The sequence below is a fragment of the Carassius gibelio genome, chromosome B21 (assembly GCF_023724105.1).
Source record: "Carassius gibelio isolate Cgi1373 ecotype wild population from Czech Republic chromosome B21, carGib1.2-hapl.c, whole genome shotgun sequence".
Classification (NCBI taxonomy): domain Eukaryota; kingdom Metazoa; phylum Chordata; class Actinopteri; order Cypriniformes; family Cyprinidae; genus Carassius; species Carassius gibelio.
In genome coordinates this window covers 4879682-4892250 of record NC_068416.1, presented here as the reverse complement: position 1 = coordinate 4892250, position 12569 = coordinate 4879682, and the positions used below count along the sequence as shown (strand labels likewise).

The 12569-nt window shown below is 40.8% G+C and overlaps 2 protein-coding genes across 3 annotated transcripts; both read right to left on the bottom strand.

Annotated features, from left to right (window-relative positions):
* Positions 1-1648: 1648 nt before the first annotated feature.
* Positions 1649-4854, bottom strand: LOC127985847 (thioredoxin domain-containing protein 15). The gene is made up of 5 exons (XM_052588032.1): positions 4634-4854; positions 4345-4562; positions 3276-3439; positions 3068-3198; positions 1649-2385 (listed from the first exon to the last, which is right to left on the bottom strand). The coding sequence occupies exons 1-5, from the start codon at positions 4710-4712 to the stop codon at positions 2204-2206; spliced, it is 774 nt and encodes a 257-aa protein (XP_052443992.1). The 5' UTR covers positions 4713-4854; the 3' UTR covers positions 1649-2203.
* Positions 4855-5709: 855 nt separating this feature from the next.
* Positions 5710-10861, bottom strand: cb21h5orf24 (chromosome B21 C5orf24 homolog). 2 transcript variants are annotated; one of them, XM_052588030.1, is made up of 3 exons: positions 10459-10861; positions 8195-8787; positions 5710-6591 (listed from the first exon to the last, which is right to left on the bottom strand). In XM_052588030.1, the coding sequence occupies exons 2-3, from the start codon at positions 8782-8784 to the stop codon at positions 6399-6401; spliced, it is 783 nt and encodes a 260-aa protein (XP_052443990.1). In that variant the 5' UTR covers positions 8785-8787; positions 10459-10861; the 3' UTR covers positions 5710-6398. The 2 variants fall into 2 exon arrangements, with proteins under 2 accessions (XP_052443990.1, XP_052443991.1); XM_052588031.1 differs by having other exon boundaries at positions 8195-8790; positions 10459-10839.
* Positions 10862-12569: the final 1708 nt, after the last annotated feature.

Below are 12569 nucleotides of genomic sequence, written 5' to 3'. Positions count from 1 at the left end.
CCCATTCACAAATGTGGGGGAGATTCACAAAGAGTGGACTGCAGCTGGAGCCAGTGCTTCAAGAACCACTACACACAGACGTATGCAAGACACGGGTTTCAGCTTCGCATTCCTTGTGTCAAGACACTCTTGAACAGCAGACAGCGTCAGAAGCGTCTCGCTTCAGAAAGGACTGGACTGCTGCTGAGTGCTCCACAGTTATGTTCTCTGATGAAAGTAAATGTTGCATTTCCTTTGGAAATCAGGGTCCCAGAGTCTGGAGGAAGAGAGGAGAGGCACACAGTCCACGTTGCTTGAGGTCCAGTGTAAAGTTTCCACAGTCAGTGATGGTTTGGGGTGTCATGTCATCTGCTGGTGTTGGTTCACTGTGTTTTCTGAGGTCAAAGGTCAACACAGTCGTATACCAGGAAGTTTTAGAGCACTTAATGCTTCCTGCTGCTGACCAACTTTATGGAGATGCAGATTTCATTCTCCAACAGGACTCTGCACCTGCACACAGTACCAAAGCTACCAGTACCTGGTTTAAGGACCATGGTATCCCTGTTCTTAATTGACCAGCAAACTCACCTGACCTTAACCCCATAGACAATCTATGGGGTATTGTGCAGAGGAAGATCTCAAGAATGCAGAAGAGCTGAAGGCCACTATCAGAGACACCTGGTCTCTCATAACACCTGAGCAGTGCCACAGACTGATCCACACCATGCCACGCCGCATTGCTGCAGTCATTCAGACACAAGAGACACAACTCAGTATTGAGTGCTGTACATGCTCATACTTTACAAGATTTCTAAAAAACTTTTCTTTGTATTGGTCTTAAGTAATATTCAAATTTTCTGAGATACTGAGTTTGGGATTTTCCTTAGTTGTCAGATATAAACATCAAAATTAAAATAAATAAACATTTGAAATGTATCAGTCTGTGTGTAATGAATGAATGTAATATACGTTTCACTTTTTGAATGGAATTAGTGAAATCAACGTTTGGATGATATTCAAATATTATATGACCAGCACCTGTATATCTACACTGAACACAACACCTGTGCAATAATCATGCTGTCTAATCACCATCTTGATATGCCACACCTGTGAGGTGAAGAAGTGCTCACGAACACAGATTTAGACAGATTTGTGAACAATATTTGAGAGAAACAGGCCTTGTGTGTACATAGAAAAAGTTCTCATGAAAAATGGGGGCAAAAACAAAAGTGTTGTGTTTATAATTTTGTTCAGTGTATAATGGCAGCTGTTAGTGAAGGCTGCACTGAAATGTTGCAATCACTAATTAACAACGAATTAGAAGTTTGAATATTACAAATAAATTGCTGATGTAATACTAGTAACACTAATATAACCCTTTGATGATATATCAGTGTCCCTGCAGCACAGAAGCAGTCATCAGTATCTCAGACGTATATTTGTAGAATAGACATGAGTCACAATTATACATTTCTCTTTTATGCCAAAAATAATTAGGATATTAAGTAAAGATCATGTTCATGAAGATATTTAGTAAATCTCCTACTGTAAATATATCAAAATTTCATTTTTGATTAGTAATATGCATTGCTAAGAACATCATTTGATTCCAGATTATCAAATAGTTGTATCTCAGACAAATATTGTCCTCTGAACAAACCACACATCACTGGAGAGATCATTTATTCAGATGATGTGTACATCTCAATTTCAGAATTATGACTGGTTTTGTGCTCCTGGGTCACAGATGAAACATTAATGTCTGCTTTATTAAGGTCTCCGTCTTCGACTGGTCCAGAATACTGAATGAAATTAACTGTGGAAAATCCTTCATAGTAAAATTCTTTACATTAACAGACTTTTTATTAATGCAGTACAGGTAATGTCACTTAAAAAAAATGTTTTTGTCTTGCAGTCCGTAGTGAAATCAGATGAGCTCAGTGCCGATTCATTTCCCACAGGCTCTTTTCATGAATCACAATGTGTGCAAAGGATTGTGGGTGACTGGATGCATTCTTCCATTGCTTTACCATCCTGGGCTGTGTTCTCAAAGGAGCACTAGTGCACTGACAGAAGAATGCTAACAGTTAATGTTGTACACCAGTGTCTTTCTTGTCCAGTAACACACACCAGGTGATATTCCAAACAATATGAGCAGATTCTTTACATTCATACACTCATTCATTCTGCAGGTATGTACACTAGAACCCCGGGAGAGACTCTAGTCCTGATGCACGTGGTCTGGAACGAGCCGGAGAACGCTGTCTGAGCAGAGGAGAGCATAGAGACCGAAGCCGGACAGGAACAGGACCGAAAACACAAAGAGCCAGTCGATGCCTCGGACAGGAACCGCAGGCAGAGGTCCTTCCTCCAGGACGGTCTGATCTGGACTCGCTTCAAGACCTACAGCACGGTGAGGAACCACACACAGTCACCGAGTCGTACACACACAGCGTACGCATCACTGCATCGGGTTAACCCCATGAGTGCCACCCGCTCACCTATCACACATTCTACATCATTTGAAAGCTTAAACCACCCAAATTCGTCCTGTGGAAACCCCTTTGAAATCGGACATTGCATTACCATGGAAATTGTAATGTAAAATCTTTAAGCAGACTCCTCCCCCTTCTAGACATTTGTGTCACAAAAACACATTAAAAAAGAATCAGTGGAGCATTGATGGCCTCCGGTGGCTGTTTGTGGTATAACGCCTTAAATAAAATCTCACAGGAACCGCGGTTTCTAATATACCAACTTCAAATTTGAACCATACCTTATTTAGACATAATCCTTTAATTTTACAGCAATTTTGGATTCAAAAATCTTCAGTAAAATATTTATTTGAAATAAAAGCAAAAAAATGGTACGGTACGGTTTCTTTCCAGTTAATGTAAACTTCTATAACATCACATTTTGGAATGATTCCACTTGTGCGATAATAATCTGCAGATTGTCTTCTCATAAGAAGAGCCCAACCTCGGGTCTGTCTTCTGAAGCGTTCCTGAGTTACAGTGATTTAAGTTTGGAGAGTGCACTTTAATGCCAACGGGTGGCACTTCAGGGGTTAATATGAGCAGCACACCTGTCTGGTTCGTGATGAAAGAGCTGAGTGTTTCTAGCGTTCGCTCCGTCTGGTTGAACCTGGCCATGGGTTTGGCTCCTTGAAACAGGAGTATATTGGGGACGGCCACAGTCCCGAAGCGCGTGGACAGACTGTGAACAGAGAGAGAAGATGAAGACAGAAACATCTTCAGCGGGACACATCATCATGAAGAACCTCACTCATCAACCTGCTGTGCTGGGACGCGTCGAGCGCCACGAAGTGCATGCTGGGAAAGACTCGCGGCAGGGTGTTGAAGTGAGGGGCAAGGTTTGCCGAAAACTGACACCAAGTGGTGTAAAAGAGAACCAAGGAGCATTCAGTGCTGCTGGCGTTCAGGAGCTCCATCAGGTCCTGTGGAGGAACCAAAACATCTTACTGTGAGCAACTCATCTGTGGATCGGGTTCATCTGAGAGCCACGCCCACACATATCAACAACCAATCAACAGCAGATGCACACAACCAAGCCCCGCCCACACATTCCGTTTCACTCAGATGTACATCACAATACAGAAGATGTGTTTCTACATCCGTCTTCATTGAGTCCCTCTTCATTAACACTCTCTGTTCTAACTCTGCTTGATCTACTCATTTTCATTTTTATTTAAACAACAAAATAAATCTACTCTAACTACTCGCACGATCTCTTTATATAACCTTATAAAAAGCCGGTGTTCTGTTGATTTGTCCTTCACTGTCAGATTTCTTTACATCACGTTAAAACAGTGGGTATACAATTCAACAACGAACAATACTACTGTAAAGTTATGGATTATTAACGTCTACATCTACCACAACCCTAAACCTTCCCTCACAGTAATGAAGAGACATTAAATATTGTTCAACATGAGAAAAGGGACGTGTGTGTGAGCAGTAAACTCATGTTCACAAACTAACCCGGTGACCGAGAGCCTCGTGGAGAAGGTTACAGACACTGTCATCAATTGATCAAAATACAATAAAAACTGTGAAATATTATTCCAGTGTAAATCATCTGTTTTCTGTGTGAATCTGTGTTAAAGTGTAATGTATTTCTGTATTTTCAGCATCATTCCTCCAGTCTTCAGTGTCACATGATCTTCAGAAATCAGAATAATATGATGATTTACTGCTCAAGAAACATTTCTGATTATTATCAGTGTTGAACACTGTTCTGCTGATCAATATTTGTGTGGAAACTGTGATGCATTTTATTTTTCAGGATTCATAGATGAACAGAAAGTTCAAATGTCTCTGATGCGACCTTGCAGGGCTTCACCTGAGACGCGTTGAGGATCTGCACCGTGGAGCGCTCGGTGATGCTCCGTCTGTCGCAGGTCACTCTGGGGCTCCGGCTCTCGGTGTCTGTGAGGCTCGGGATGTCCCCGGGGTCGCTGTGGAGGACGGCGGACAGCAGCGGCTCGGTCTCGGTCTCACAGCGGCCTTCAGCGCACGCTTCTCCCGACACCTGCTCCACCGGCTCCGGGTCCACTGCGCCTGCGGAGACAGAGAGCGGTCAGGTCAGCGCTCCGGTGTTTGTGTCAGGACTCGGTGTGGTGTGTTTATACCTCCGTGTGACAGACGCACGAGTCCGGCGATGATCAGCCAGACCGCCACGCCACGGAGTCTGTCCGGTGCTGAGCACATTCTGCCGCCGTTCACGAACAGAGCTCAGAATCAGCGCATGGCTCGCGAAGATCTTAATGTTGATGTTTACTTCAAATGGACTGAATTAAAGATTCGGCTTCCGGATCCGGCGCAGCTACGGCGAGCGAGCGGACTCAAAACACTGTGATTGGTCCAGGAACAGAATGTGGTTTTTCTTACATTTCTGTGCGCTTCTGTGGAAGGACCAATCACAGTGGTTTGTGTTTAACTGCATTATGAATTAAATTTAGTGCAGTGGAGAGTTATATTAGCCTAGGAACAGTATTATTTAACCGCTATGCACACGACCAGTAATATACACCACCTGAGTCATTACTAGATATTACACGGATATAAACATAACAGATAAAGCTGCCTATTTTAACCCTTTTTCTGTAGTTTAAAATAAGGTATCTTGGAGAGGTGAGGTGTCCAAGTCTCAACATCTAACTACTGGGGTGCCTCAGGGCTCAGTTCTTGGACCACTTCTCTTCTCTGTCTACATGGCATCATTAGGTTCTGTCATTCAGAAACATGGCTTTTCATACCACTGCTATGCTGATGACACTCAACTCTACCTCTCATTCCATCCTGATGATCCCAGCTTAGTACAGGGGAAAAAGAACACCTGCAAAGTGTACTGCGTTAAGCTAACTGAGACTTGACTTGTTGGTTTTGACCTCTTCTGTTGTCCTCATTTGTAAGAGGCTTTAAAAAAAAAAAGTGTGCTAAATGACTGAATGTAAATGTAATTTCTACCTCGGTCGACTGATTTTGATGTTGAGATCAAAACATTTATTTAATCGATATCAAAAACTAAAACTATGAAATCAATGTGGTATTTTTTTTTTGATTGTAAGATATGGGCTATTCTTGTGTTCTTATATGTAGGCCTACTACTGTTTATGTTGTAAACTTTATAACCATTAAAGCAAAATACAATTCCAAAGTTATTTGGTTACTGGTGTAAAATTAAATAAACAGAAATAAGACTTCCTTGATTTAGTTACATTTTAATAAAACATCCACAAACATGTATTTCTTCTTATTGTAACTGTATTACAAAGTAAATAAACAAGGAAAAGATAAAAGCTCACGTCACTGATTATATGAATGTAACAGATATTGAACATAAACCTGCTCTTAATGCCACACATTGCTACTAACAGGCTACACACTACTCACCTCAATCATCGTGATATTAAACCATGAGAAGATTCCTACATCACTTGTTCACAAGATGCTGACAGCATTCCCAACAATAATCATCAGAGTCAGAAGAATCAATACAATACAAAAGGAACTATTACAAGACGTGTGGTGATAGATGTGTGTGATTACAGAGTGTGTGTGTGTGTGTGTGTGTGTGTGTGTGTCCATGCACACGCTATAGAGAGCTGCTGGAGTTCTTTGGTGGAGTGCTGGAAAGGAGAAACACACTTCAGTGAAACTATGAAAATGAAACGTTATTGTGTCGCTACGCAAATCAAGCTGAAGAAACGAGCTCACAAACAACCCAACATGACATGCAGTGGACGTTCAGAGTGACCACAGAGCACCAGAGACGTATTTACAGCTTCAGCGGAGAGAGAAACAGCCAGACGGTCTGCTGCGGTCAACAGAGTCCAGTGGCCTGTGTGTGTGTGTGTGTGTGTGTGTGTGTGTGTGTGTGTGAGGCAGACGAGTTCAGGAGTATGATGGCAGAGCGCTGTGGATGGGTACCGGCAGAGCGTTTCTCGACTGACCGCCGTCTGGACACGCGGCCGCCGGGGGAAAGGCCTCCGATGGCATGACGCTAATCGGCGGAGGGGTTTTTTGGTTTCGTACGGGGAAGCCGCTGAGGAGGAACGGCGGAGCCTGGAACAGCATTTTTGGCATTCTAGATGAAGAAGAAAAAAATGACATGATTTCATGAACAGACAAAAGCAGCAAACACCAGCAGAACATACACCGATGGAAAACACTGACCCAAATACACTGCCAAATATTAAAGGGTTAATTCACAGAAGCATGGATGTGACGGTGGCAGTCAGATTCTTAATTTCTACTTCTACAAAATGATGAATAAAGAGTGTGAATGATTTTTTTTCTGAATATTCTGCTTTGTTTTAATTTGATTTATGAATGTGCTGGAAAGCAAAGCGTTGTATATTTTATCGTTCATGAGTTTGCCTGTCCATCCAGCCCTGATAGTTAAAGGCTTAGTTCACCCAGAAATGAAAATTGTGTCATTAATTACTCACCCTCATGTTGTTCCAAACCCACGAGACATTCCTTCATCTTCAGAACATAATTTAAGCTATTTTTGATGAAATCCGAGAGCTCTATGGACCTCCATAGACAGAAAGGATCCTTACACGATCAAGGCTCAGAAACATAGCAAGGACATCATTAAAATAATCCACGTGACATCAGGGCTTCAACCGTAATTTCACAAAGCTATAATACTGTGTGCAAAGATTCATCAATTCTTCTTCTGACTTACACCGTTTAGGAGATCACCCCAGAACACAATCCACAGAGTAAGACCGTTGCTGTCTACAGAGGGTCAGAGAGCTCTCGGATTTCATCAAAAACATCTTAATTTGTGTTCTGAAGATTAATGGAGGTCTCACGGGTTTAGGACGATTTGAGGGTGAGTAATTAAAGACAGATAGAGATGGGTGATATGGGCCTAAAAATATATCACAATATTTCTGGTATTTATTGGGAAAACATTATCAATGATGATAATTCAGAGAATCCTGTTTCTTTAGAGAAAAGTATTATCTTTCCTATTTTTATCCCCAAAATAGGGTGTTGTGAGCATTACTGCGTACACACACATAACGTACTGTAAGCCAGAGGGAAACTACACACACACACATCGCAGAGGTAATACTACTGACAGCAATGGATGCTCTGCAGTGAATGGGTGCCGTCAGAATGAGAGTCTGATAAAAACCTCACAATAATCCACAGCACTCCAGTCCATCAGTGAACATCTGGAGAAGACAAAACCTGAAACACATCCAGCATTAAGATGATTTTAACTCAAATAATCCATAATAACACTTCCTCCAGTGAAAAGTCTCTTTCATATTAGTTTAGATCTGTTTAAACGCTGCTGGATCTGTGCAGATTTCTCTCCTGATTCAGACCAGAACACTTTTTCACTGGAGGAAGTGTTATTCTGGATTATAGACTCTATGTGTTTGAGTTAAAATCATCTTAATGCTGGATGTGTTTCAGGTTTTGTCTTCTCCAGATGTTCACTGATGGACTGGAGTGCTGTGGATTATTGTGATGTTTTTATCAGACTCTCATTCTGACGGCACCCATTCACTGCAGAGCATCCATTGATGACACACTGATGCAGTGCTACATTTCTACAATCTGAAGAAGAAACACACTGATCCTGATCTTAAACGGCTGAGTATGATCAGATCTGAGTCTGGTCTGAGCTGCTGTAATGTAAGATCTCAAGTGAAGGGTGTTGTTACTCTGTGGTGGTCTCCTCCTTCAGCGCGGCGTCACCGGCTCCAGGTTTGTGTATGATGCTGTAGGGAAACGCGGCTCCGCTGCAGGCGCTGTAGCTCAGTTTGCTCGGGCGTGACTGGCTCTTTAAGCTCCCCGGCGGGCGACCGGGACTCACTTTATACCCTGCAGCTCTGGTGGTGCCCAGGGGCCGTCCAGGACTGGTCTTGAAGCCGGCGGCCCTGGTGGTGCCCAGGGGTCTGCCTGTGCTGGTTCTGTATCCGGCTGATTTGGTGGTGCCCGGTGGACGCCCGCGCTTCCCAGATCTCCCGGACGCACTCTTCTTCTTGGAGCTGCTGCTCTTGTCGTTGTTCTGAGCGGCGGCGGGCCCCGGGGACAGCGGTGGCTCCTCACGGCACGGCGTGGGTTTGAGGACGGCTGGAGGAGGCAGGTAAGTGAAGCACATCTGCCGAGGCCGCTGAGGAGGAGCAGACTGATAGAACTTGGTGGGGCACAGATCAAAGTGGCTCGGAGAGAGTCTCCCGTCCTCGGCTAAACACGACGGCCGGCTGTCCACACAGAAATCACTGCCGGCCCCGGGCCCCTGACGCATCATCTTCTGCTGACAGACGCCAGGAGAGAGCGGATAAAGATCCCATGAAACCAGACTCTTTCTTAAAGCTTTTAACCACATATACAACATCTGATATCAGCAGCACAGCTATGTTTGTAGAAATACACAACAATACACTGTGTGAGTTACAATTATACATTTCTCTTTTATGTCAAAAATCATTAGGATATTAAGTAAAAATCATGTTCCATTAAGATATTTAGTAAATTTCCTACGGTAAATATATCAAAACTTAATTTTTTATTAGTAATATGCATTGCTAAGAACTTCATTTGAACAACTTTATATAGTTATAGACTAATTTTGTCCTCCTAACAAACCATACATCAAGAGAGAGATGATATATTCAGCAAAACTATTAAATATGACTGGTTTTGTGCTTCTGGGTCAGATATGTCTGTTTAGGGCGAGACACGACAGACAAAACATTTGTTTTTCATGCACCGGTCATTTCTGAGATTTAGATAATGAGAATGTATCTTTTCAAACTAGTGGAAAAAACATCCAGTTGTGTTCATTTTATCAATTTGCAACTTTAGGTTACAATCCCGATCCTTATCTTTAAAGGGGTCATGAGATGAGAAATCTAATTTACCTCGATCTTTTAGAGTCTTTGCATTATAAACAAAGCATTTATTTAATCGATCTCCAAAAACCGCTCATCTGGATCCGAGGGGCAAGATGACGTCACACGGGCACAAACATTTGCATAATCACGCCTCCGGGGCTAGACATCAACGAATAGTCTTCTTATCAGCATAGGCCCCGCCCACATTATGAGTAAACCTCAAGGAACATATTAAAATAATAATACAAATAAAAATAAAAAAATCAATGTCATGACCCCTTTAAAGAGTTTGTTCCCCTACAAACAACAAACTTTAGTAGAGTTTTTTTCCTCTCTGTGTTCTGAAGGGTTGTTCATATTTCATTCACACTTATCTATACAACATTTTACTGATTAAAACGTGATGCAAATGTGATTGGTTTCTGTCTGTTGACAGTATTTTCTGATTTATGGAGTGATTAAAAAGAGAAATTTTATATTAAGACTTTAATACATGTAAAAAAAAACAACCTGGCTGAACCTTGCTTTATTCTATATTTTGACTTTCTGTTCGGAAAATATCGGCAAATATGCGCATATTTAATCAGAAAGTGTCATATTTGCATATTCAAACTAAATTTCGAAATCTGTACTAATACTAAAAAGCTGTCTGAAACGTTTTACTCTGTTCATCTGTAGTGTCCTGCTTTAAAGAATAGTCAGATTAATAACTTTCTTCATCTTCATCATCGTCTTCATCTTCTTCATCATCATCATCATCACAGTCGTGGACTAAACTAATTTCACGGATCTTCAAGTGTTTGGTGTTAACCTCAGCAGCTGTGTGTGTGTGTGTGTGTGTGTGTATCTGAGAAGCTCTTCTAATATTCAGTCAGGACTACATTAGCATGCATAGCTTTGACTGAGACATGAATATTAAAATAAGAGGCACACTACTGTCACACATGACAAAGCCCCTTAATTCTGTCTCCAGCAAATAACGTAAATAACAAATAAATCAAATAAAACGTTCGACTGGAAGGAACACAGATCTGAGTCCATGCACAGCGACAGAAACAGTGTTTTAAAGAGATGATCGGTGACTGTACCTCGCGTTAGTGTGACGCTGGAGAGGAAAGGGTTAAACCTGACATTTTTGTCCCATCTTTGAGCTACAGATGAATTCTGACCGATAATGATCGAAGCTCGTCGAATAAAACACAAGAGGCTGACGTTCACCTCGAAGTTCAGATAACGTGTCAAAGCTTTCTTCGTAATTTTAGGAGATGCTTCAGATATCAGCGTCAGCCATTGATATTAAATATTAAGAAATCAAAAGGATAACGCGCATGCGCTCTGAGCTGCACTGACAGCGAGGGAGAGTACTATTCATCTGACACGATGGATATAAATACTACTTCATCTAGTTCAAGTCTTTACTCTTTGGTTCCAGATCAGCGATTGAAAGCGTCTGTCTGTGCTGTTATTCAGACGCACATTATTGTTCAGACTGACGCAGAGACGCTGATGCTGACATCTGTTACTTTACTCCGCGCTGCGCAGGATGGACCAATCACAGCCGCTTGCGCTGCAGCAATTAAACCAGCGCTGAGATTGACAGATGCCCATCATCACACCAGACCAATTAAAACGCTACATTTATATAGATACACATTGCTTTGCGTGTGGTTTTTTTTTCTTTAGCAGTTTTTCTTTAATCAGTAAAATCAGCAGAGCTGGGTAGATTAGGGTTAGGTTTACTTACAGTTTACTTACAAACTGCAATCTTATACTGATTCCAAATTACATGACAAAAATTGTAACGTAATCCATAACATTACACATTTAAGGTTAAGTAATTATACAACTTTTGACCCAAGTCGTTTATCACGCTGATATAAATAGCAATGCACCATACTGATATAAAAATACAAATACAAAATATAAATATATTCCAATTGTTATTAAACATTATATTACAACAAGCATCAAGGTTTCCCAAACTGGGTTTGTGAAGAAACTGCAGGGGGTTTATGAGTTTAAAGAAAAGCTTCTAATTAAATAATACAAATGTTACATTGAAACAAATAATTTTAAAATGAATCAAAATAAAATAAAAGAATATATATGTCATAATTATCACACATGCAAATGTGATATTGAAATATTGATTTAAAAATCTCAGGTTACTTCAAATAAAAATATATTAGGTGAAAGAGGATCAGATGACGAAAATATTTGTGTATTTTAATGTGTTTAAAAGACAAACTCCTTACAAAGTAACAGATGGTAAAATAACTGAGTGAGAAATGATCCAAATTAAAATCAGTGTGTTCATCAGTAATTGATGCAGTGTTGGAACACTTCTTAAATGTGTAAAGATTTGTGTAAATCCAGTGCCCAAATGCTGTTAGACACCTGACTAATGACTGATCTCTGAGAGAACGCCCACAAAACTGGAGACTTTCTGACCGTAGGCTATTTAAGATAAATAATTTATTTAGATGAATAATTTATTTTGGTAATAATATGTAATCATCAATAAAAACGTAACTGTAGTCTGATTCAGAGTATTTTAAAATGCAATTTAATCTTATTACAAGTACTTTAGAATCTGATTCCAGATCAGATGTAATCTGAATATAGAGAGGAGTCTCACACATCACAGCAAAGGAATGAGGAGATGCAAATGTCTCAACTAGAGCAAAACTCTTGATTTGTAACGGGATGGCCTCAGGACGAGTAAAATGTCATCATATTTTAATTTTAGGTGAACTATTGTTTTTAAAAACATCTAAAAGCTCAACTCTAACCAGATTGCAGCAGACACTGTCTGCTCTTTGACTGTCTGATGTTCTCCGTGAGCATCGTTCGAAGCAAATCCATAAAAATCCTTCTGACCTTAATGTGCATCAGACACTCCTGTCTTGCTTATCTGCTAATGTCTCCACTGCTAAAAGTACATACTATCATAACAAAACTAATTAAAAATGAAATAACTCTCACATGCTCTTTAAAACATTTTCCTCGCTGCTATGTGCTCCTCCTCCTGCTTCATCTCTAATAGCTGACGACTTTGCCATATTCTTCATTAATATGATTACAACCATTAGTGCACAATTTTCCACACCACAATCAGTCAAGCTCATATCACCAGCAAACTTACACTCTTTTACATCCTTCTCTTCACTCTCTGAGGCAGAAGTCTCCAAACTCATCC

Coding starts and splice junctions, on each gene's coding strand:
- cb21h5orf24 (XM_052588030.1), bottom strand. CDS start 8,784: ATGATGCGTCAGGGGCCCGGGGCCGGCAGTGATTTCTGTGTGGACAGC. Junction 6,592..8,194: donor AAGGAGGAGACCACCACAGA/GTAACAACACCC, acceptor TTCTTCATCTAG/AATGCCAAAAATGCTGTTCC.
- LOC127985847 (XM_052588032.1), bottom strand. CDS start 4,712: ATGTGCTCAGCACCGGACAGACTCCGTGGCGTGGCGGTCTGGCTGATC. Junction 4,563..4,633: donor CGTGCGTCTGTCACACGGAG/GTATAAACACAC, acceptor CTGTCTCCGCAG/GCGCAGTGGACCCGGAGCCG. Junction 3,199..3,275: donor GACGCGTCCCAGCACAGCAG/GTTGATGAGTGA, acceptor CTCTGTTCACAG/TCTGTCCACGCGCTTCGGGA.